The sequence below is a fragment of the Chlamydotis macqueenii genome, chromosome 3 (assembly GCF_036417535.1).
Source record: "Chlamydotis macqueenii isolate bChlMac1 chromosome 3, bChlMac1.mat, whole genome shotgun sequence".
Classification (NCBI taxonomy): Eukaryota; Metazoa; Chordata; class Aves; order Otidiformes; family Otididae; genus Chlamydotis; species Chlamydotis macqueenii.
This window is the reverse complement of record NC_141558.1, coordinates 28981759-29006604: the sequence shown is the minus strand read 5'-3', so window position 1 is coordinate 29006604 and position 24846 is coordinate 28981759. Positions and strand designations below refer to the sequence as shown.

General features: G+C 38.2%; 1 protein-coding gene across 1 annotated transcript in view; it reads left to right on the top strand.

The window, feature by feature from the left end:
• The window catches only part of EYS (EGF-like photoreceptor maintenance factor), an 827426-nt gene that overhangs the window by 700166 nt on the left and 102414 nt on the right, over window positions 1-24846 (top strand). The window contains exons 39-40 of the mRNA XM_086745378.1: window positions 4233-4341; window positions 7793-8013. Of these exons, the coding sequence (XP_086601504.1) occupies window positions 4233-4341; window positions 7793-8013 (330 nt within the window). The remainder of the gene's footprint in view (window positions 1-4232; window positions 4342-7792; window positions 8014-24846) is intronic.

Here is a 24846-nt window from a genome sequence, read left to right as displayed (position 1 = left end):
TTTCTATATCATTGTGAGTGTGATGTGCATGAATCACAATTTTGGTGCCTGACAAAATAATCCTGCAATAGGAATCATATTGCGTTCTCTCCTGTCACTGTCTCTGGAGGGAAAAATACACTGGCTTTGAATGCAACTGAAATATGCCACTGAGATGTGAGGCAGATGGACTGAAATGCCTTCAGCATCTAAACGAGTGAAAAAGCACAACTGAACTAAAAATACATCAAAATTTAAAGATGTCAGTGATTAGCCACTTTCATCTCAGGTGTTCTTAATGTGAGGTCAGTGTCTCATAATAAGAGGTTAATTAGAAAAATAAAGAAAAATGTCAAGAGAATAAGTCATCAGTTCAATTTTCTCTTTTCTAATGTGAATAATAGATTTCAATCTTCTATGAGATGTGTGCAATAATACAACTGCATTTATCCAGTTTCAAGATCAAGGCAGATTTAATCTTAGATTGTAAGAAAAATATTATCAAGTTATGGAGCTACATGAAGTGGTATTTTAGTTCAGGTAATTTCTGATGCAGAATATTTCAACTGCATTATGTTTTCTGTCATTGTTTTTAAAAACTAGTATAATTATGTCTTGCATATGTCTATGTTGTAGCACTATGTGGTTTAAAATGCTATAGTAAAGACAGAGACAGCATTTCTGTTTTAATTGCCATTTTTTATTATTTTCATAATTTCCTCAGAAAACTGTCATTTGGACTGTAATTTTCCATGCTCTGTCTCTTTCTAAAAGCTATTCTAAGCATATTTGAGTAATCTAGCAAATTCAAACAGTCCTAATTTTGTGGTAATGTAAGCATGAAAAATATTCATTTTGTTCACATTTCCAATGACAGTTTTTCCTTTCTATAACGTAAGACAGAGAGAAATTTCAAGGATTACTTGCTTGGAAATCATTGCAGAGGAAGGAGCAAATGCTGAAGAAAGTAGTGGTAGCATTCCTAATGTGCACGCCAGAATAGAGAGCAGTAGGTTGCTGCTTATAGCCTCTTTTTTTTTTTTTCTCACAACTCAGTCACTAATCTACTGGCTGGCATCAAGCAAATCAGGTCTTTTCTTTGAGATTTCATTCTCATATCTTAAAAAAAAATAGCTTTATATCCTTTATGAAGCTGGGACCTAATGATCAAAATCACTATGTAATAGCTGCTGTTTATAGATACAGGGGTGTGTGTGTGTCTGTTTTAATCTTATTTTTTGTTTTGTTCTAACACAATTCTTTAAAGGTAGAATAGATCACCAGTTATGCCTGCGTAGGGATCATTCTGTTGTTATCTGTATGAATTTAAGATACTTGAGCTTGTCTACATAAAGATACCGTAGTAAAGACCTTGTCAGCATCAAGTAATCTTTAAGGCTTATTTTAATTGCACCTATTTTTAATCTTCCTTTTTTTTTCCCAGCAAAGAATCAAAACAAGAGAAATTATGTATACAAAACAGTGATAATGTATGAATACCAGAAATTTGCAATGAAAATTTACAATACTGAATTTGGCTTGGATGACTAATTGCTTGACTGTTATCAACCTCATATAGACAAAACATTTTTTTTATTTTACTTTAAATCAACATTCTTTTTTATTAACTTGGCTACATCCCTTAAACTTTTGTTCTTTGTGGGCTGGACTATAATAATATGTGACACAAGGGGTTAAACCTTGAATTGATTTAGAAACAACAGCAGGTGTGGACTTCAAAAACCTTCCTGAAAAGCAAGGACAAGGCAGGGGCAGAGGGCAGGCTTTACCATAAGTCTGTTAGGTCTGTACTACAATATCCACTCAGATTAGAAAGCGACAAGATAAGGTTATGAGTTGGTTTTCCTGAAGAGAATCCTAAATAAGCTGATTTTCTTTTACCTGAGAAAGTTATCTTTATACACTGTAATTTACCTGGACAATTCCCAGCAGCTGAAATATGAGTAGGAATAATAAATAAAATTCAAAGTACATTTTATATAGCAAGAATTGGTTGGAAATCACAGTAGATGGAAGTACTTTCTCAAAAAAAATTGTCCATGTTCCAAGTATCTAAAAAGAAGATCACAAAATTATCTGTCAATATTCCCATTATTTATTAAGGAGGAACTTCTCTTTACTTAATTCACATTTTATGGTGAAATCATGAAAATTAGCTGATCTCCAGATCAGCAGACACTGCTTCTCGCTCCCTGCATTCAAAATCAAAATGTTATGCTCACTTTAATCTGCATAAAGAAGGAACTTAACTTAAAATATACTTAAAAACAACATGATTTTTTTAACCTGAAATAAAAAAGAATAGTCTAGGGATCTGGATCACATTTCAGAAGGTGATAACAGAAGATGCCATTCAAATATCTCAGTCTTTTAATAAAATTTTAAAACATTGTTGTTCCTGATTCAAAAATAGGAAAAGTGTTTTATACTTGCAAAGGTGAAATAATTTAGCACATTTCAACCCCATGAAGTAGAGCACAGTGAAAAGTCAATGAGTTAGTATTGACTGAATTAGCTCTGGAACCAGAAGCGATATTACCATTGGAAAGATAGGTTTTATTAATATGAGTGCATCACCTGCTCATATAGATATACTGCTGTGAGACTTCTGGGTTTTTGCTACTCACTCAGAAATCACTACACTGCAGTGAATGTTATAAATATTCATTAGGGGCCTAATACTATATCCATTTATGTCAATAGAATGTTCCCAGTAACTTCAGAGGTGAAAACTGAGATGCTAAATTTCGTACTGAATCTACAGACAGGAGGATAAAATAGTAAGACTGTAGACACAGGAGTAGAAAAGTAAAGCCTAAAGGCATAACATGGGATAAATCGTACCATGGCGGCTATACACAACCAACTAGGCTGTGGTAAGTGAAAAGGTAGGCTTTTGAGAGCATGGTAGGTGTTAATGTGGTTCACCCAGGAGAAAATTTGTCCTTGGCAGTGCTGAAGTCATTTCTAAGATTCGTAATGTATGGTTTTAGTGTTCAGGACCTAATAGGCTTTAAAATATGTTAACTCTTTCGTATGTGTGTGGCCTAACATAAACGTTCATCTATCCCAAGACAAAGTAGTTTATGAGACTTCTGTAATAGTCCTTTAGCATTTGTTCAGCTAAAGACATGGAAAATTTGGCAGTTCGTGTAAATGTATAATTTTTTTTCCGAATTAGTGAAATCTGATTGTGTAACATTTGTGAAATATTACACAAAAATGTAACATTGTTCTTGTTAAAGCCTTACTCCAGAAACCTAATTATATGGATGTGACTGAGCAGAGTTTCACGTGCAGAGTGCGTGTAGTCAGTAAACCTTTATATGCTTCCCAAAAGGAAGCCCATCACATCCTCTTTTAAAGTATGAGATAACTGCAAAGAAGGCAAAAAGGAACTGGAAAGCACTTCTACAGAAATAACAGAGCACAGTTTTAAAGAGTCTGTTGACTACTATTCTCATATTCTGCCATTGCTGTGATAAAGTTTATGCAAATTTCCTTTCTAAATACAAAATCGATATATTTTAAAAGCATCTTGTAGGATCGAATTTTTATTGTTAATAAAATTAATAGCATTTCGTCAGATCTCATCATAGAAAGAACTGGAAGAATTTTCAGTATTTTATTGAATGTTCACCAGTATTTACTTTACAAATTCCCTTAACCTTATATTCTTCTTTATCTCTGAAGCTCAGTACCAGAGTTTACATTAACAGCATGCTTCTCAAGTAACGATAACTGTATCACAGTGTAATCTTGCCGCTCAGAGGTATGCAGCCTTTCATTTCTCATTCCATTTCTGTTTCCCCTTTAGGGCAGGAAAAGGAAATGTCCTCCTAGGGAGTTCAGCATCATTCAGCATTGATGTTACTTGTCCAACAATCCTCTGTACTAGGGAGACCATATGTCAGCCACAGTTAGCACTTAAAATTTATCAATACCCACTTACACATGTAATATCTCTTTCTTCTTTGTCTCTGTACACATTTTAAACACTATAGTCAAGAACAGTAGGAAAGCAAAAAGAAGGAGGATATTAGTAGAAGAAACTTACATCTTTTGTTTCCTAAGTAGTCCGAGTTGCCATGAAACTGGAATTATTAGTGTCCAAAGATTGTCATCCTTTATGGAGGCAGAAGCATCTTTTTCACCTTACGTTTGCTGTGTGAGGTTTGAATATTCTGCTGTCAACAGTATAAACAGTAATGAGATCTTCTGTTTTCTTCCAGGTATATGTTGCCTGTGAGCAGTCCTGAAGGTTACTGTATGATTGAAATGGCTGCAGATGGAAATCCTCCTGTACAACACAGACTTTCTCTCTCACATCAAGCCTCTCAGGTGAGCCTGCAAAATACCAAAAATAGCTATTTGCCTTGAACATTTCATCAGTATATGCACTTTAGTTATTCTCAAAGGAGAACAGGCATTCTGACTTTTTCCAAAGGAGGGAATGTAATTCCTCCTCAGATATCATTACCTGTATTTAATTTATATTTAGTATGTTTTTTTCACATCAAGCATCCATAGTATTTCCATTAATTTCTTCATCTTACCTGACTTTGAAACTTCTGTTTCAACTGTCTGAAGTCCATGATACTGCAAGAGGAAAAATAATATGTTAGCAATGTCGTTTAACTAGACCCTGGTGTTATTAGAAAAAAAAATAATCAGATATTGTTAAGCAGTATTTCTGGTTACTTTTTATTTGCAAGCCACACTGTCTAATGTAGGGCAGGTATGAATCATCAGTGACTTAACCTGATGTCAGCATTGTTGCTAGGACTTCAGTTCTGAATAGTATTGTAAAAATGACTGTCTCTATTTTGAAAGTGGTATCAGAATACTCATTCTAAATGGGCAATAGGCCAACTTTCACAAATCTTGAGTTTTTCTGTTATTCTTTGTCTCCATGTTAGCACCTCTCTGTTATGCATTCTCTCATCACAAGAATATTTCTGTGTGATACATTTAAAATGGCTTTAGATGTGAGAATTTGAGCTGTGATTGACAGCTCCCTTCATGATGATTAGACTTTATGATCTTGGAGGACTTTTCCAGCCTTAAAGATTCTATGATTCATAAATTTGTTCACTGGAAGACAGGACAGTTAGCTGTAGAGATGCTAATCTTGATGTGTATCTCATGGAATGCACTGACAGTTAGTAATAGAACTTTTTCCTTATTTCTTCCCTGAGTCAGTATCTAGGTGTTTGTTCAGTCTAAAGTAAAGAATTGTGTTAGATACTGCTGTTAGCCCAATCAGTTGTCTCTTCATGGCTTCCAGATGATTGACCTGATGTTCTGCTGAAGAAGGTTCCTTTGTTTCTCCCTTTATGTTATGAACCTGAAATGTAAAGCTAACACTATTGGCAGCTTCTGTGTAGAGAATCTGGGGAAAATACTTACCCATCAGTAGCTAATTATATAAAGAAGCCAGCAATACCTTATTCATAGAAAATCTTAAAAGTGGCCACCTTTGATGTCATGCACTGAGATCATGCATCAGAATATTTCTGCCCCTAATCAGGAAATGTCTTTGGTTCCTAAGAAAGTCCACAGGTCTTCTCTGTTTCTTCTTGTGGAGATCCACAGTTATGTTTCGGTTAGTGGGTTTTTGAAGTGAATGTTCTGGTTATCTTCACTTACCACGTTTTGGTTCGTGTTGTAGAGCAATCCTGGAGTGTGACAGCTGAATTCTTTTAGGGTAAAACAGTACAAAAGATACTGTCTATGTGTGAACTTAATATGCTGTAACCACTAATGGGTATTTCATGGCACCAAACTTAATTCAGAATAACCCCTTGCATGGTTTATATAATGAATGTCGTATCCTTGTAACTAACTATTACAGATCTGCTCCTCATCTCCGAGAGGCCCTATTTCATTTGTATAATACACAAGCAAAGACAGAAAAAAAAAATTTCTTACCTCTAGGAGGATGAATTAATTTCTTCCCATTACTGGCCAAGCTAATCCTCCTTACCACTCCAGCTCCAAGTAAAGAAGGACATTTTCAAATTAGTATTTGAAAAGTTAAGCATGAGTATTACAGAAGTTAACATAATATAATGTTATTTAAGCCTGTTATGTTATTAACAAGACTTACAGTAATTCCTCCTGTGTGCTTCCTTAAAATATATTCTGGTTAAGTCTGTTAAATTCAGAACAGGACCTTTACAGGAAGAAATGTGTATTATGGTGTACTAGCATGAGTTTGAGCATCTAACATATGATAAAATCCACTGATGCGAGAAACTGAGTAGCTGTTCTGTGGTACACTAGATCTGCCCCCAAGGTCAGTGCTTTTGTAAAATAAGACAAATAATAAAGAGATTGTGTTGCAAGTGTTAAAAACACTTTTCTTAATCATAGACACTTTATATTCCAGTCCAGTGCTTTGCTTAATTCTTGTAACAGGTTCACAAGCAGAGAGAAAATGTCTGTCTGCAAACACTACTTACAAATCTTGTCTGTAACTGTGCTGGTTTATAGCTTTGTTTGAAAGGGGATAAAGTCGAGTGATATGAAAGGAATTTGACAAGTGCTGAGCTTATGTCTTTGAATTTCTTCCAGATGAAAAATCTGATTTAATTTTATCCATGCTCTAAAAGAAGTGGGTTTTTTTGTCTTTCCCTTCTAAATGAAAGACATTGTAAGTAGAGGAATATCTGGAGAAATTAATGTTCATTGTATCTCCAAATTTCACTTGAAATTATCGGCAACATTGCTCCATGGCTGATAAAAGCAATACAGGAAATAGCAAAACAAAATCATACAGATGTGTGAATTCTAGATAAATCAATGTGATGTTTTCCTCCTGTTCCTAGTTCTTTACAGTTGATGTCTGAATATGATAGTGAAGGGCTCCTTCACTATCAATTGTCTCCTCACATAAATTATCTCTTTGTTTTACACATGCTATGATATATTTTTTATTCCTACTATACTTGAATTGACTAGGTTTCACCCACTTTCTGGATTGATGGTCTTGTATAAATAAGTGCATCACAGTGTGACACACTTATGAAAAAAAAAAACAAACATTTTTTTCAATTCTTAGTGGCTGGTATTTAGCAAAGGAACTTAGGAATGGTGAAACCCCATGTCAGAACTCCAGAATGTCAGGCGTCATCTTGGGGAGTAGAATTCACAGTGCTAAATGAGTCATAGGTCCTTTATATATGATGGTCAAGGGTTTGACTCCTAGGTCAGGTAGCACAAGAAATACCATACTGACCACTAATACAGTTTGGTCACTCCCAGTATGATATAGTTGTGAGTGTTTCTTTGGCACCTTTGTACGGATGTTCTAGGCATTTGTGGCTCAATAATTTAGTACCCAAAACTTTCTCTTTTCCTCTGAGCTTCAGTATAGCTGTCTATTTTCTGTCATTTGTTAAAAAAAAAAAAGTAAAATTTATTTCTTATTCCCCTTATCTTGGGATCCTGTAGTTCCTAGATCCATGAACGTAAAACTCATAGTATAGAATGAGGGAAGCCATGAGAAAACATTACCATATTAATTGTGGTTAAGGCTGGGAATTCCAGTTTGTGTTTCATGGGATGTATGTTGTCTTACACATTTGAAGATATCCAAACACATTAAACTACTGTTTTTGTATGATTTTTTTTTTTTAAGAAAAGAGACCCACATTTTTAAAACTATCATAGTTTTTTACCAGCTTCAAGTAATGGCTACTTCCTTTATCTCTAATTATTATTCATTCATTGCTTACACTAACATCACAAATCACATTATTTTCTGATGATTCTTGTCTTGTTTCTGCAGATCACCTTTGGATCAATCTTCCTTGGAAATGTTCCTGTTCATGAAGAGGTTCATCGATGTGCTGGGCAGATACATGGCTATAAAGGATGCATTAGGGATTTTCAGATTAACAACAAGGAGTTGTTCATCATAGATGATGCTCTTGGAGGAAGGAATGTTGAGAACTGCAATGTTCCAATATGTGATTACCATCCCTGTCGCAATGGTGGGACTTGCACTAGGTAAGAGTTACCTCTTTAATAATTTTATCATCTATTTACACTCTGTTGCTGGTAGGTTCATCCTTAATGAGAAATTATTATAATTTTCTGTGTAATGAATTAATCACCAGGTTTTTGTCCTGATACTATTAAATAGAAAATGTGACTTCTTCATACCTAACCAGAAAGATTTTATACCTTATTTGCTTACATGAAAAGAGATATAAAATATATTTACATTGCTACACTGCTTACATATTGGGTTACTGTCAGAATTACTTTTCGATCAACTAGATCAGTTCCCCTACAAGGCTCAGTGATGAAATCAGAACCTTTGTATATATAGTTTGGACAGAAACACATAAGATCTTATTCTTCTGTGTAACAACTCTGTGTCTTACTAGGCCTTGTACCTTCACACATCCTCATTGTGTGCTCCTGGGTACACAGCATAGGCCTTTGTCATCATACTATGAAAACACTAAAACGTCAGCCAGCACCTTCAGCATGTGTAAAGAAGTATTGTCAAAGAACCATGCATCATGCTGAAAGAAGAAATGAAGTCCAAAAGAGTAATGGGCTAAAAGCATGGAGGGTGATGGTTCAGTTGAATGGTGGTTCGAATAGAGCACAGTAACTTTTTAAGCCATAGTAACTTGATTATTGTCTAAGGCACTTAGCATTTAGGAACCACTTTTGTGTTTAAAATTGATTGAACTTGTGAGTAGCTGCCATGTCGACTTTAAAAGTTGTACTTCAGCTTCAAGGCAAATGCTGAACAGCTTTTAAAGCTCTGGACTGTTTTGTGTTTCTTAGGTTGAGGAGATCTTGAACCAAAGTTTTGAGCTGCTTCTCTGCCTCTCTCCATTGATATGAGCACACAAAGAATACCAAACAGGTTTTTGATCTCTTAAGTCTTGTTTGACTAGAACACAAATGAGAGCAAGGCAGCTTTATGAAAACTTACACAATTTGCCTACCAGACTGGTGAAACTGACTGTGTACTTAGGAGCAATGAGTCTATTTTTCTTCTTTTTCCTTGCTATATCTCTGTCATTCTACTGATTGGCCTGTCGTCTAGTATTATGGAATACTGTTTCGTTTAAAGCTTGAGTCTTGAATAATTCATGACCATTGGATTTGTTTCCTGGCTTTCTGCTTTCCAACTGCTAGCCTCAGCCCTTTTCAGTAACACTTTTGTTCTGAAATGGGTCACTACCCTTCTGTCCAGAGGAGTCATGGAAGACTGTGCAAGTGCAAATCAGGGATAAGCAGCTCTACAGAAGCATGATTTTCATGATCTTCTACAGCAGACAACTGATTTTCAGGGATCATCTCCTCGAAGCCCAAGAATGACCTATTCCAATGAGCAGGAAATCAAATGGCAGAAAGCCTGCATAGATGAACAAGATGCTTCTGACAAAATTCAAACATCAAAATGAAGCATACAAGAGGTAGAAGCATGGCCAGCTGACCTAGAACGAATATAGATAAAATGTCCAAATATGCAGATATGGAGTTAGGAAAGCCAAAGTCCATCTGGAGATTAATCTGGCAGGGGACATGCAGGGCAAAACCAAATGCTTCTACAACTAGATCAGCAGCAAAAGGAAGACTTGGGAAAATGTGGGCTTGCTGCTAAATGGGGTCGGTGTTCTGATGACAGAGGATTCAGAGAAGACTGAAATACTCAGTGCCTTCTTTGCCTCAATCTCAGAATCATAGAATAGTTAGGGTTGGAAGGGGCCTTTAAAAATCATCTAGTCCAACCTCCCTGCAAGAAGCAGGGACATCTTCAATCAGCTCAGGATGCTCAGAGCCCCATCCAACCTGGCCTTGAATGTTCCCATGGATGGGGCTTCCACCACCTCTCTGGGCAACCTGGTCCATGTTCTACCATCCTCATTGTAAAAATTTTTTTCCTAATATATACTCTGAATCTACCTCCCTCTATTTTAAAACCATTATCCGTCACCCTATTGCAACAGGCCTTATAGGACTGGCCTTCAGGAATCCTATTCGCCTCAGAGCTGTGGGAGAAAGTCTAGAGCAAGGAAGACTTCCTGTTGGCAGAGGAGGATCAGATTAGGGAACATTTAAACCAACTGGACATGTAAGTCCATGGAACCTTATGGTACTCACACATAAGTGCCAAGGGAGCTATCTGATGTCAGAGCAAGGTCGATCCTGGTAATCTCTTAAAGATCAGGTGATTGGGAGAGGTTCCTGAGGACTAGAAGACTACCTTCAGGAAGAGCAAGAAGGAGGATCTGAGGCACTACAGGATATTTAGCCTCACCTTGATCTATGTGAAGTTGATGGAGCAAATTGTCGTGGGAACTGTTTCCGAACGCACGAAGGACAAGGAAGTGGTTGGGAGTGGTCACCGTGGATTTACCAAGTGGAAATTGTGCTTAACCAACCTGATAGCCTTCCACAGTGAGATGACTGGCTTGGTGGATGAGGGGAGAGCACTGAATGTTGTTTACTCAACTTTAGTAAGGCTTCAGCACTGCCTCCCATAACATCTTTAGTGATAAACGGTTAAGTACTGGCTACGTAAGTGCCCAGTGAGGTGAAATGAAAACTGACTCAAGGGCAGGCTCAAAAAGCAAAAAGGATCAGCAACACAAATTCCAGCTGGAAGCCAATCACTACCCCAGGTTTCAATACTGGATCCAATACCGTTTATCTTCCTTAATAATGTATAAGATGGGACAGGGTGCACTCCAGATACAAGAGTTAAATACAAGCAAGGAAGAGTGATTGGTGCACCAGATGGGTCTGCTGCCATCCAGAGGGACCTCCATAGGCTGGAGAAATGAGCCAATAGGAATCTCATATTCTTCAAAAAAGGGAAATGCAAAGTCTTGCATCTGGCGTGGAATAACCCCAGGCACCAGTATAGGCTGGGGACTGACTGGCTGGAGGGCAATTTTGCAGAAAAAGACTTGCCAGTTCTGGTGAACAACTAGTTAGCAATGACTCAGCAACATGCCCTAGTGAGAAAGAAAGCCAAAAGCATCCTGGGCTTCATTAGAAAGAGAGAGTGGGTCAAGGGAGGTCATTCTTTCCCTTTCTCCTCACCTGGTTGGCTGTTTTTCATATTTATGTAGATACATTCTTCAGTCAGTTCACAAACTGTCCATATTCAATAAGCTTCACCTTGCTAGCATGTTTCACATCCAAGTTCTGCAGCTCAGATTTCATACTGTTCACTTGCCAGAATAGGATTTGCTGTTTCAGAGGCGGATCATTCCTCTTAGCTGTCAAGACTGCCAACAAAAACTAGCACAACATGTTATCTCTCAGGATTTGGGGGTCTCACTTGGTTAGGTTACTAGGTCTTTAGAGGAACAGTTTCTGCTCCCCAAAGTCCCGAAGAATCATTTTGTCCACAGCGTATGCAACGTTCTCAGCACATTCTTCATCACTGTGGAACATGTAATCAACCAAATTGTTTCTGCTTTGCTGAGAAGTATGATACATCTAAAAGATTCACTTCTTGATAAGTCATCTACCTGTCTGTACCAATTTCTTTGCAGAGGATGTAAACAGGGTGGCAAGTTGGGATGTAAATATGCCTATGCTGGCAGCCGTTTTTGAGAAGTACGGGCAGGCATTTTACACAGACTCACCCTGACAGAATGCTAGAGTTAGAAACTCCTTTGGAAAAGGCTTCAGTTTGCTGTGTACCAGTTCCATTTTCCACAGGTTTGAGCAGATTGAGGGGGTGTGGGAGAACAATGACTTGCATACCTTCTGATCAGCCCCAGAACCTCTTTCATCTGGACTTACACACTCCACAAAGATTGTTCCTCTGAATCTGTTATCTTAAGGCCTAAGTCCAGTGCTTCAGTGAGTGAAGCATCTCCCAAAAGTAATGGTGAGAGATTCTGTGCTGTAGACTCTTCCTGTACTTCTTTCTAGCCAGTGTCTGCTAATACTAAGAATCTATTTAGTAAATGTGCATACTGTAACAAACAAAGCAAATGGACTGATTTTAAGTGTGTTTGGCTAGTTGTCACCTTCTTCCTTCAGTGCTTTGGTTACAAACATCCTTTGGTACCTTTTGTAGCTGAAATATATAAGCTCTGCCTTTGCTCCACTTTAATTTATTAGTTGCTTTATCCTAGCAACTATTTGATTATTACTTGGTCATCAACCTGTAGCGGTTCACATCATGTCATGTGTGAAGCAGGAGAATTGAAAAGCCACAGCAGAATGTTTTGTGTATAGTTTATGGGGAATACTTTCCAGACCTCAGGTCCTAGTGTTCAAGTGGTGCATGTGAACTATACAACTGCGTTGTCTTCAGATAATGACTTTATATTCATGAGAATGCAGCCAGTGAGAGTCATAAATAATCTATAGTGTTAAAAATATTCCCATCTACATCAGTAATTGTCTATTTGTATATTTATTACTGAAAAAAATAATAATTGTATGTAAAAAAAAATTCTGATGAAACAAGCAACACTTTGATGATTCATATAAAACTATTATGGACTTGTTTAAGATTTTGACAGTTGTTTCATTTACACTCTTTAGTGGTAAGAAAAAGATTTTTCATTGCATGTTATTCTTCAGGTGCTTGGCAACTAGTTAGAGCTTTTGCTTCTGAAAAGCCATGAAGTATTACATAGCAAATATCTCAGCTATGTTCTATAATGAACACTGGAGCTTGTCAACACATACTCTTGAGCATAGATAGAGGTGTTTCATAAGAAACATTTTTACAGTTATTCTTGAAAGAAAGTTACTTGCCTTTTCTCATCATCAGAGTACAAAAATACTGAAGTAGTGTTCATGCTATTAATTACAATAATTATGCAAAATAAGTTTATTTGACAGAGAAAATATTGTCTTTGTATTTTTGATAGTTTTTAGATACAAAATTTCAGGATGCAGCAGAGGCCAGCAGCACCCTGTGGTCTGGTTATGAGTTGCATCAGGTGCTCCCAAGAGGTCCATCAGGGCAAGGCCTGGCAGCCAAGTGCCATGGGGTAGCCCTAGTCCCCAACATCAGGCACACCCCTGGGGATGGCAACAGGCTGAGGCCAGGCTCGGACATCAGTCCACTGCTGGGGGATCGAGATCAAGCCCACTGAGGGGAACCAGGGTCAGACACAGCCCTGAGAAGGCCAGGTAGGGGCGTGGTGATAGGGGCAGGCTGCACAATCACCATTTTGCTGTGAAACTACTGAATGTGTCATATTGTGGAATTGGAAATCTCTAATTATCTTCATTCTTTTCAAATTAAGATCCACTCCACTTTCATTTTTATAGAAGTGTTATCTATAGAAGTGTTATCTATTTATATTTTGACAAAAAAAAAATCTGTGTATAGGACAAAAGCCATTCTGTTGCAAGAGTATTAAAACATATGCTGTGTCAGATGAGTGGTTCAGTACAAATCTAAATTTCTAATTCTTTACATAGCCATTTGTCCCAGGTTTCACTGATGCGTAGGTGCAAGAAGCTGGGAGGTGTATTGTCAGTACAGTTGACCCAGACTGGCCAAAGAGAGAATTGCATGCCATAAATGTCATGCTCAGTATATAAGCGAGGGTTGGCCAGTGGGGAATGCTCTCCTTTGTTTGCTGCTTGGCATTGCTTTTTGGTTTCATTTCTGTGATTACTGCTCAGGGCAGGCTGTACCGGTCATCAGGTCATTGGGTGGTGAGAGATTGTGCGTTGTTCGTTTTTTGTATTTTAGTATCCCTACATTTTGTTACTATTATAATCTTCCTTCGCTACCCTAGAAAACTGTGTTCATCTCAACCCACGAGTTTTCCTTTCTTCCCAATTCTCTCCCCCGTCCCCTGAGGCGGGTGAGGGTGAACGAGCGACTGTGTGGTATTTGGTTGATGACTGGAATTAAACCAAGACACCATTATGTTATTAGTTTTTAAAAACAAAGTACTATTTCCTGTGGAAATGCCCTGTTGCTTTTAGAAGCACTTTTGCAAGTTCACTAGCTCTTTTACTGCACTTTAAATGTATGCTAATGTAGAATTCCAGAGATTGGAATTCCATTTCAGAGAAAAAAAATTACAACTATTCAGTAAACTTAGAGTTTGAGTGTCGTACAGTTCTATGAATAATCCTGTGAATGCAAAGCTTATTGCATTTGAAAGTATGTGTTTGAAAAGTGTATGGAAAGATTAATCTAGGAGACTCTTAATATTCTGTGTGGCCCTCTGATCATATGAGCCAGATGTTGCAAACCAAGCTTAGACTTAATTAAGATGACACATCTGTGCGTGGGAAATAAACTCATAAAATTACTTCACAATGATCTGACAATTACGTCAGCCGCTACACTAGTAGTAGCTGATTAATAAATTTGTTTTAAATTGTACAAAGACTCAAGAAAATGTAAACATAGGCAAGCTTAGCTTTTATAGTGCAGAGTACAATCTCAAAGTTAATTGCTCCCACAAATAATCATGTTCCCAGTGTCTCAAACTATTCTTACAGTGATTATTCTTACTGTTGTTGTTCCCCATGTCTTGGTGCAGCAGATGGGTGCATTAATGTTAATCAATTAACCAAGACTGAAAAATCAAACTCAATTAGCAATAAATTTCAGTAGAGAGACACTTATCTTCAGATATCAGCCACCACGAATGCTGTAACTGCCAAAAATACACAAGGAATGTAATTTTTCATTTTTCATCCCCTGATAATGTAAGAAATACCTTCCTAGATATGTAGGTCTCATTTAGACGTTACCTTTTCAGCTATAAGTAAGAAAAGCCATATTTTAAATCGTGTTTCAGAAACTGTCTGTTTTCTGCATTCTGAGGCATCATGTAATTCTTAAGGCTTAAAGAACTGGTCGCCAAATGAAAAATTTGACCCAAACTGTTTCAGAAAGTTCATCTGTTAAGCTTTTTAATGCCTTTTTTTTTTTTTTTAGTTATAAAGTGAGTTCCAGGTTAGCTTTCTTGTAAGTTAAAGGAAATTTTATAGTTGAACTTGGTTAAGTGATAGAGTTGCATGTGTTGCAGATACTGAGGAGACCAGATGAAGTGACTTAACAAATTTTATGGTCCTTTTTTAGTATATATTCTGAATGTTAATTAAAATAAATAGTAGGAAAAGTCATTATGAATATGACTGATTTTAGGAAAAAGAAGGAGCTCAAACTGAACACTTTGGAGATACTAAAATGTTTTAAACTTTTTTTACTTCTCATTTTCCGTTTCAAAGGGCAGTCATGGTGAACCTTTCCCAGATCATGTGCCAGAAATACTTTTTGTGCTTCCTTGTGTCCATAAGCCAAAAATACATGTTATATCAGGTTATGGCTGAAGGTATTCATCTAAGGATTAGCTTTTCTGCCTTCATTAATGCTTTTCTCACATTTCTAGCACAGAGTTGCTGTTTGCTTCCGGCTCGCAAGATCTGATTTGTGTGTTTGTTGAACTACAGACAAAATTGTTGCACAAGAATAAGTAAGTGCCCATTTTTAAACCAAGGAGCACTGAAGCACCTCCCAAAACTGCTAATAGCATTGCAGGCCAAATTTTTTTAATTGCTCATGGATTTCCTATCACTGCTTTAGATGATGGTGTTTCTGGATAAGAAAGAACCACCTAGTCAGAAATAGCTGAACTGATCATATATCAAAGATCTTTTTATAAAACTGTTTTATAGACTAAGAGACTCAGGCAAACATATTACAGGGAAAATGTGACCTCTCTCCAGAAGGAAAAGTGACAGGAGATGCCCAAAGGACGTTTCCTTAGATTAAAAAAAAAAAAAAAAAAAAAAGCTGCATTGCAAGGTTTCTGGTCAGCGGTAAGAGACTTTGGGGAATGCTGATCAGGGTTGTTCTTCTTCCTGTTCAAGAGAATTTATTTTCTGGGTCATTTGCTTTTAGCTGGGCCTTAATTTCCCCCTCCTCTCCAGTGTGAGGAATGTCATAAAAAATTGTATAAAACACACACAGGCCCACTCACTTGCACACAAACAGTATGAAAGTCATTGCTGTATTACTAGTTTTTTATTATTTCAGATTGCAGATTCCATTCCAAGTTCCGATCTCCTGCTAGTCCAGGAGAGCACCTGCAGAGCAGCACAGAGGGATTCCAGCCTCTGCAGTCAGCAAGCTGGCTTTTGAGGGTCCAATTTAAATGCCTCTGTGCAAGCCCATGGAGCATGGGGAATACACAAGAGGAATTAGAGATGTGCACACATCTGCAGGGCTATGATCTTATCGGCATCACAGAGACATGGTAGGATGGCTCCTATGGCTGGAATGTTGGAATGGAGGAATACAGGCTCTTTAGGAAGGACAGGCAGGGGAGATGAGGAGGGAGTGTTGCCCTCTATGTCAACTACCAGCTGGAGTGCATGGAGTTCTGCCTGGGGATGGATGAGGAGCTGACCAAGAGCTTATGGGTCAGGATTAAAGGGAGGGCAGGGACAGGCGACATTATAGTGAGGGTCTGCTACAGGCCACTTCACCAGGAAGACTGAGCAGATGAGGCCTTCTATAGATAGATAGGAGCAGCCTCATGGTCATAAGCCCTGGTCATCAAGAGGGACTTCAGCCACCCTGATATCTGTTGGAGGGACAACACAGCAGGGCATAAAAAATCCAGGAGGTTCCTGGAATGTGTGGATTATAACTTCCTTCTCCATGTGATAGAGGAGCCAATGAGGAGAGGTGCTATGCTGGACTTTGTTCTCACTAACAAGGAGGGGCTGGTGGGGAATGTAGAACACAAGCGCTGCCTTCTCTTGGCGTCAGAAACACATTACAATTTAATGTACCTTATTTCTTAGGCATTATGTTCCTCAGATTATAGTTCTGTGGAGAAGAGATTTGACAAAGAAATGAAAGCTATGTTCCATTAAGTTGGCACTGTTAAGAGCTGATATTTTAGATTTTAGACAAAACATCTGTCAACTCCTAGGAAATTGTGCAATAACAATGTATGAGGAAATTATTAAAATGTGGTAGACTCTTCACAATTTGTTTCCTTCAGAATGACATTTTATCATAGAAGAGAAGTATTGTTGAAATAACTAATTCTGGCAGTTGAAAAATAATACAAGCAAACAAATTAGAAAAAGTGATGATCACAGAGTAAATCTTTCTCTGTTTTTGATTTAAACAGTACAGTAGTGGTTCCATTAAAAATGTCTGTGGAAAAATCAATTTTTTATGTTATCAGATCCGCATATTTAGTATTCAATTAGTGTGAAAAGTAACCCACTGAAAATAGAGTATGCAGGAAAATCAAGAATCCAAATATAAATAGGACTTTAAATTCCTGACTATTTAGATAATGTGCAAGCGGTGAACAAAATTTGTTAAATGTGATGTTTATACGTCATCTCAATTCAATTGTACCTAAATCAGAGAAGCTGCCATGGCTAAAATTTTTCTGTGGTATTGAAATATCAGTAAATGTAATTTTAATACTAGTCATCTTAGAATGTTTTGACTCAATTCCCAGAAATACTGTGTAACATCATTTTCAAAAATGATAGCACAGTCAAATCAGCATTTCTGATAGCTTTGATTCCAGAAGGAGTATACTTTTTGGAGTAGCTTTAAAACACAACATATCAGCAAAATGAATTGAATTATATATTTTTCCAAGGACAGTGAGATGTTTTACATGTATATAGAAATACTCAAAACACTGTTCATACATATTTAACCAACTGGAGAAGTAGTGCATGGATTCTTATAAGAATTTCACTGTGCTATAAATCCTGACAAATAGTATAGCTACTGCTGTTCATTATACGTTGTATTGTATGTGGTGTGTGTATGAAAAAATGATAAATGTGCCATATTCTTTGTACTAACGGTTTTCCAAAATTCCACAGAGATAATCCTTTCAGTGAAATGTGTAAGTTTTCTGTAAGGGCCCATTATATGCTCTAGCTGTTTACTACAAGATACCACAATAAAATTACAAGATTGGTACTCCAGAAGATGAATAATGCACTATCTGTAATATATGTTAGAACAGTTATTCCTTTGCTGCTAACTTAACATGTACACCTGCCTACTAGTGATAGATTTCTACACTTCAAGCTATGAAAATTGCATAAAGGAGAAAAAAAAAAAAACGAAATTTCAGTCCTGACTACCGTGACTGACTGGAGGTTAAATGGGGGAGAACATCACTGTTCTGAATCCCTGTTCTGGAGAGGTTGCCACTGAAAGGAAGAGTGAAGTTTATCTGACATCACAGAGCAGAACGGATTTTGGTTATAGTTTAGAGAAACCTTCTTCACCTTTGGTATCTTGTTGAATTCAAGAACATGTGTCGTGATTTATTCCCAGGCAGTAACTAAGCACCACACAGCCACTCGCTCACTCCCCCACCCCAGCAGGATGGGGGAAAGAGAATTGGAAGTGTAAAAGTGAGAAAACTCATGGGTTGAAATATGAACAGCTTCATAATAAAAAAAAAAAAATAAATTGTGATGAAAAGGAAAATAACAAAGAGAGAGAAATAAAACCCAAGAAAGACAAGTGATGCAAATGCAAACAATTGCTTATCACCCACTAGCCAATGCTCAGCCAGTCTCCGAGCAGGAGCACCCTGACCAACCTTCCCCCCAGTTCTCTGCTTTACTGCTGAGCACAATGTCATATGGTGTGGAATATCCCTTTGGTCAGTTAGGGTCAGCTGTCCTGGCTGTGTAACCTGCCAGCTTCTTGAGCACACCCAGCCTACTCGCTGGTGGGGTGGGGGGAGAAGCAGAAAAGGCCTTGACTCTGTGTAAGCACTGCTCAGCAGTAACTAAAACATCCCTGTATTATCAACACTGTTTCCAACACAAATCCAAAGCATAGCCCCATACTAGCTACTATGAAGGGAATTAACTTTACCTCAGCCAAAACAGCACAACATGCTTAATATTCAAATGGAATTTTGGAAGTCTGGATATGAGGTATCATCTCGATACAGAAGGTTACCGTGTCACCAAATTGGTTTTTGTTACTTTATTTCTTTCTCAATAACAGCATTTATTTAAGTTTGCTTTTTAGAAGGACAGGAAACTGGATTTTTTTTCTACCATTAACTTTTGGGTTTTGGATTTAGTAAAACCAGCCAACTTTGTTATGTGAACAGCTAAAAAGAAGGAGTGGTACCCGTGTAGGCCTGTGAATTTCATGCTGTGTGTGCATGTATATTTTGTATTCGGATTAGAATTATTTTAGCTAGCCAAATCTAGCTAAAAGGTAGCATTTAGGGAGGAGAAAAGTCAGAATTAGAGGAGACATTCTACCTCTACCCAGAGTATTCTCAGGTGTTCAGCTGACTATTCAATGGCAAAGGTAACCTCACTAGTTCCTCATTTTTTTTCTCACTGCCCATTGTCATGGGTCAATACATGTGGTGCTTACACAGTCTCCCCCACAACCAACTCCAGTTATTTCAGATTAAATATCATCTTGCATGTTGTAAAGGACGGAATGTTGGTTTGTTTTTTTTTTTTGCTAGGGAAGACCTATTGAAGTCGTATATTATTCTTAAATGAAGGGGAGCATAGAAGATCAATGTTATTCATAAAGAATACAAAGACTTAAGAATTATCTGGTGTCCTGCTAGAGAATTAGTGCATTCCTCTTCAAAAATGACTGTCTTTAACAAAACCATGTATGAAACAGCTGCTCTTGAATACTAATTCTCTGTAACCTGTGAAATCTTCAGAGATATGAAGATAAAAGGACCCTAGAACCATAAAAATCCATTTTGTTCTTCACCAACACCTTTCTTGGTTTACCTGAAATCATAATAGAAGAGGTCAGCACAAGGCCTTATGTGGCTCCTTTGGCATCTTCCATAATCTATGGAGCCTTCTAGCATTGCTATAGACTAGTTGTGGAACAGTAAAAATCATTTCACATTAGCACCTTGAAAGCTGATGCCATTATTTTCAGTAATAGTTATCTGTTGTCTATCTTGTTTATCTATTACTCAGTATTAATACGGTTCAGTTACCTATCTAGAATACTTTGTTGCTAGATAAAAAGTCCCGCATACCTTTAAAAGGCTTAATATTTAACTTAGGGACAGTCTCCTCTTTTTAACAGTTGTGTTACCAGACTTATTAGTCATACTCAGTTAAATTATGCTCTTCGTGTGCTTGTAAGAGTACAGCTGGTACTGCTGCTTCTTTGCTTCAAAATCTGATAGTGCTTAGGAGTTATGAGTTTGAGGATCAAGCGAGTCAAGGCATGATTTGTATTACTCCACAAGGTATGAGGGTTCAGGAAAACGTGCTATGTTCTCTTGTATTCAGGTCACCCTCTCAGTATGCCCATCAATTTAGCCTTATTACATGCTTTGGAAAATTCTTCTGGCTTGGAGGTCAGCATGTGCACTAGATTTCTTCTGACATTGCTTCCATAAGGACTTTTAGAGACAGCTAAGAAAACATTTCATTACTCTGAAGAGAAGCTGCATAGAAGACTGCAGAAGAAGCTGCATAATCGTGGCGGTCTAGTAAGGTTCCCCGATGACTGGAAGAGAGGGAACATAACCCCAATTTTTAAAAAGGGGAATAAGGAAGACTCAGGTAACTACAGGCCAGTCAGCCTCACCTCTGTGCCTGGCAAGGTCATGGAAACCATGCTAAGGCACATGGAGAGCAAGGAGGTGGTTGGTGACAGCCAACATGGCTTCACCAATGGCAGATCGTGCCTGACCAATTTGGTGGCCTTCTATGATGGGGTGACAGCATCGGTGGACAAGGGACAAGCAACGGATATCATCTACCTGGACTTGTGCAAAGCTTTTGACACCGCCCCGCACGACATCCTTCTCTCTAAACTAGAGAGGCATGGGTTTGATGGATGGACCACTCGGTGGATAAGGAGTTGGCTGGATGGCCGCACTCAGAGAGTGGTGGTCAACGGCTCAATGTCCATGTGGAGACCAGTCACGAGTGGCGTCCCTCAGGGGTCCGAGCTGGGCCCGGCCCTGTTCAACATCTTTGTCGGCGACATGGACAGTGGGATAGAGTGCACCCTCAGCAAGTTCGCCGATGACACCAAGTTGTGTGGTGCTGTTGACACGCTGGAAGGGAGGGATGCCATCCAGAGGGACCTTGACCGGCTGGAGAGGTGGGCCCATGCCAACCTAATGAAGTTCCACCAGGCCAAGTGCAAGGTCCTGCACCTGGGTCATGGCAATCCCAGGCACAAATACAGGCTGGGCAGAGAATGCATTGAGAGCAGCCCTGAGGAGAAGGACTTGGGAGTGCTGGTGGATGAGAAGCTCAACATGAGCAGGCAATGCGCCCTTGCGGCCCAGAAGGCCAACCGCATCCTGGGCTGCATCAAGAGAAGCGTGGCCAGCAGGTCGAGGGAGGTGATTCTCCCCCTCTACTCTGCCCTCATGAGACCCCACCTGGAGTACTGTGTCCAGATCTGGAGCCCCCAACACAAGAAGGACATGGACCAGTTGGAGCAGGTCCAGAGGAGGGCCATGAAGATGATCAGAGGGCTGGAGCACCTTTCCTATGAGGACAGGCTGAGAGAGTTGGGGCTCTTCAGCCTGGAGAAGAGAAGGCTCCAGGGAGACCTGATAGCGGTCTTCCAGTACCTCAAGGGGGCCTACAAGAAAGATGGGGAGAGGCTGTTTAGTAGGGCCTGTTGCAATAGGACAAGGAGTAATGGTTTTAAAATAGTGGCGGGTAGATTTAGATCGGAAATTAGGAAAAAAATTTTTACAACGCGAGTTGTAGAACACTGGAACAGGTTGCCCAGTAAGGTGGTAGAAGCCCCATCCCTGGAAACATTCAAGGGCAGACTGGATGAGGCTCTGAGCAACCTGATCTAGTTGGAGATGTCCCTGCTCCTTGCAGGGGGGTTGGACTAGATGACCTTTGAAGGTCCCTTCCAACCCTAACCATTCTATGATTCTATAAGACTGACGGTGTTGGTTCTTCTTATCATCTTCTCATGTGGTTATGATATTTGAAGTGGGCCATATGAAACAGTCATATGAGTTTTTGGACATCTACTGCTTTCTGTACCTGGACCACTTCAATATATATTAACATATAAAGTAATTTAACAGATACTTTACTTTGATGTTTACATAAAAGAATACAGAAGTCCTAGCAGTTTTTAACACTCATGTCTGAATAGGTTGTCATAGAAAAGAGATCAAGTTCTGAAAAAGTCTGGTGGGAGGGAGCACCTCAGGAATCCCCCAAGGTGAAATGTCCCAGACAGAAAACAGTTAGTCAGCATTGAGAGAATTGTTTTAAACAGTTACTGAAACTGCCAGTTATAAGGGCTCCTCTGTGCAGCACTGTTTTTTACAGTAGAAATCACTCTCTCTTTTGCCCTGTGTTTTTTCTGAAGATTACAGTGCGGTATGTAAGCCTTCAGTTCCAGAAGGCCTGATCATGACATCTCTTTTCTGTTTCCAGTCTTTGAAGCTGCTAATAGGATGTGAAGTTTCATATCTTAGTTACCATGTCATCGTTTTTGCTGCAGTCATCAGGAATTAGTGGAGTGTGAGTTAAAGATCTGTGTGGAAACACAGATATAAACATGTGTATGTATATGCACTCGAAGAATTTAATTATATGGTGGCTATAGTTGTGCTGTATGTATTGTTCCTTTGTTCACAATTGTCTTCTCTTCATTGGACTATGGAGTTTTATAATATACTGTCAGTGAGGGTGCTAAGGGCAATTGGGTTTATTTTGTATCTATCCCCAGTTATAAAAATGAGGACACCAAGAAAACAGATTAATGTAAATGAACAGCATTTTTTCAAGATGTACAATTGTTATCCTATAAATAACAGTTTTTTCTATTTTTCTTAATGACAGTCTTAGCCCTGCAACTACACACAGCTTTAATTTAATTTATTTTCTTCAGAATTATTCAGAGCAGGGATCAGGAAAAGCCAAAGAAAAGTCACTGTAAAGTACACAGAAGTATGCTTCTGTGATTCTATGCTGGAAAACAGTATGGCATCAAAGACAGAGATGTTCAACCTAAAAAAATTCTTAACAACAAGGAGTTTTGAATTATAAACAGTTTACATTTTGAGCACAAATCTTCCTGTAAAACATGAAGACTGCTACTATCTGTAGACTGAAGAATATTCAGGAATTACTCTTTTTTTTTTTTTTGGTAGTAGCATATAATATGACAGTACAGCATCATTATATTTCAGTTGTCAGGCTCACCCAATTATTCATCAACTATTCAATTCTGTAAAACATTTTCAAAAACGGTGCAATATATTTCTGGGATGGAAACCAAGCACAGTAGTTCATTAACACAGATTTAAGCTCTTTCGTAGCTACCTTCAGGGATTAATTATGGACTTCACACCTTACCAAAATATTCAGAGATTGATTTAAATCCCCAAATTCAAGCTAAGCCTGTTTTCATGATATTATCATTTTATATAATCCAGGTTTATTTTCTTAGCATTCACTGGTGTTCATGATATTATTACATGGATCAGAGTAACTGATGTAATGAGAGAATAAACTATTTTTAAAAGTCCAGGGTAAATTGGACTGAAAACCATTCCGAGTTAAGAACCATTAACAAATAAATAGTGTATTGTAAAAGTGGCTAGATTTTTAACATTTTTTTTAGCTTTCCCCCAAGCAGATTTCATAGAGAAGGTAAGGTGAAAGTTTGCCAAAGGGTTGTAATCTCTCTTTCTCCTCCCCTGGCCATACGGTGGTCCATAAGGTACTTCTGCTCCAAATTATGTAATACACTTATAGCTGATAGTTTGATTAAATTTCTTTTCCCTCGGTTCACACCTGATACAAACCTATTATTCTTTTATCCAAAAGACAGTATTGTAAAAAATCTTCCTGGTGGCTAATACCAAACCTCCCAGCTTGGAGACTACACAGAAACAGTTACAATCCCTTTCCTTTTCCTGATGCTTTCTGATTCTGTCAGTACAGTTCTTACACCCTTGCCTCCCCGAGGGTGAAATTTGCCTACTTAAGATTCACTTAAACCTTAGAAGCAGAGTTGAAGTGGGACACAGGCTTTGCACTGCCCCTTAGAAAACAGCTCCTTGATTTGTAATCATTGCAGGGACAATGGAGCAAGAATGCAATGTATAAATGTGTATCTGGTTTCACAGTAAGTTAAATGTTTTAAAAACTGATGCAGTCTTTGAGTATCCTTACTGTTTTCCCTGCTTTGAAAAACAGTGAGGTAGACATACTGTATTTGTTTCACTCTTTACAGATACCTGTGTAGTAGTTAGGCATTGAAATTCTTTGCATGGACAAACATAAGATGTTTTTAACATTGAAATCTAACTTTAGTATGCTTAAACTGCAATGAAAAAGACAAAACAATCAGGAGTTTATTTTATTTGCTTTACAAGTGTTGAGGCTCAGCATCCAGATTTATAATGCGATAGTTATGTCAGCTCAAGATTCAAGGCTAAATTATAAGGTCGGTTTTCAGCTTCAGCAAATGCTCTCTAGGTCCTGCTGTGTTTCAATTAATAGCAAAGACAAGTGGATTCCATCTGTAGGAGAGCATGTTTTGCATATGAACTACTGCAAGGCAAGAGCCAATACTGAGATGGAGCAGGATTCAATATCAGGACACTCTTTTTATTTATGGACAGTTGCCTGTTTGTTTTCAAACAGGTCTTTAAGGCTGGGTTGATGATTTAGGAGCAGATGTGGGGTTATAATACTTTAAAATGAGAGGATGCTTGTCCTGTACTTTGATGGTAAAATGCTGTGATTTAATGTGAACAAGACAGCATTCATGGGTATGAACAAATCTTGCTAGGTGCAGAGTGTGTACAAAATGGTGATTGAAATGAACATTTTTTTTTCTGCCTAGAACTA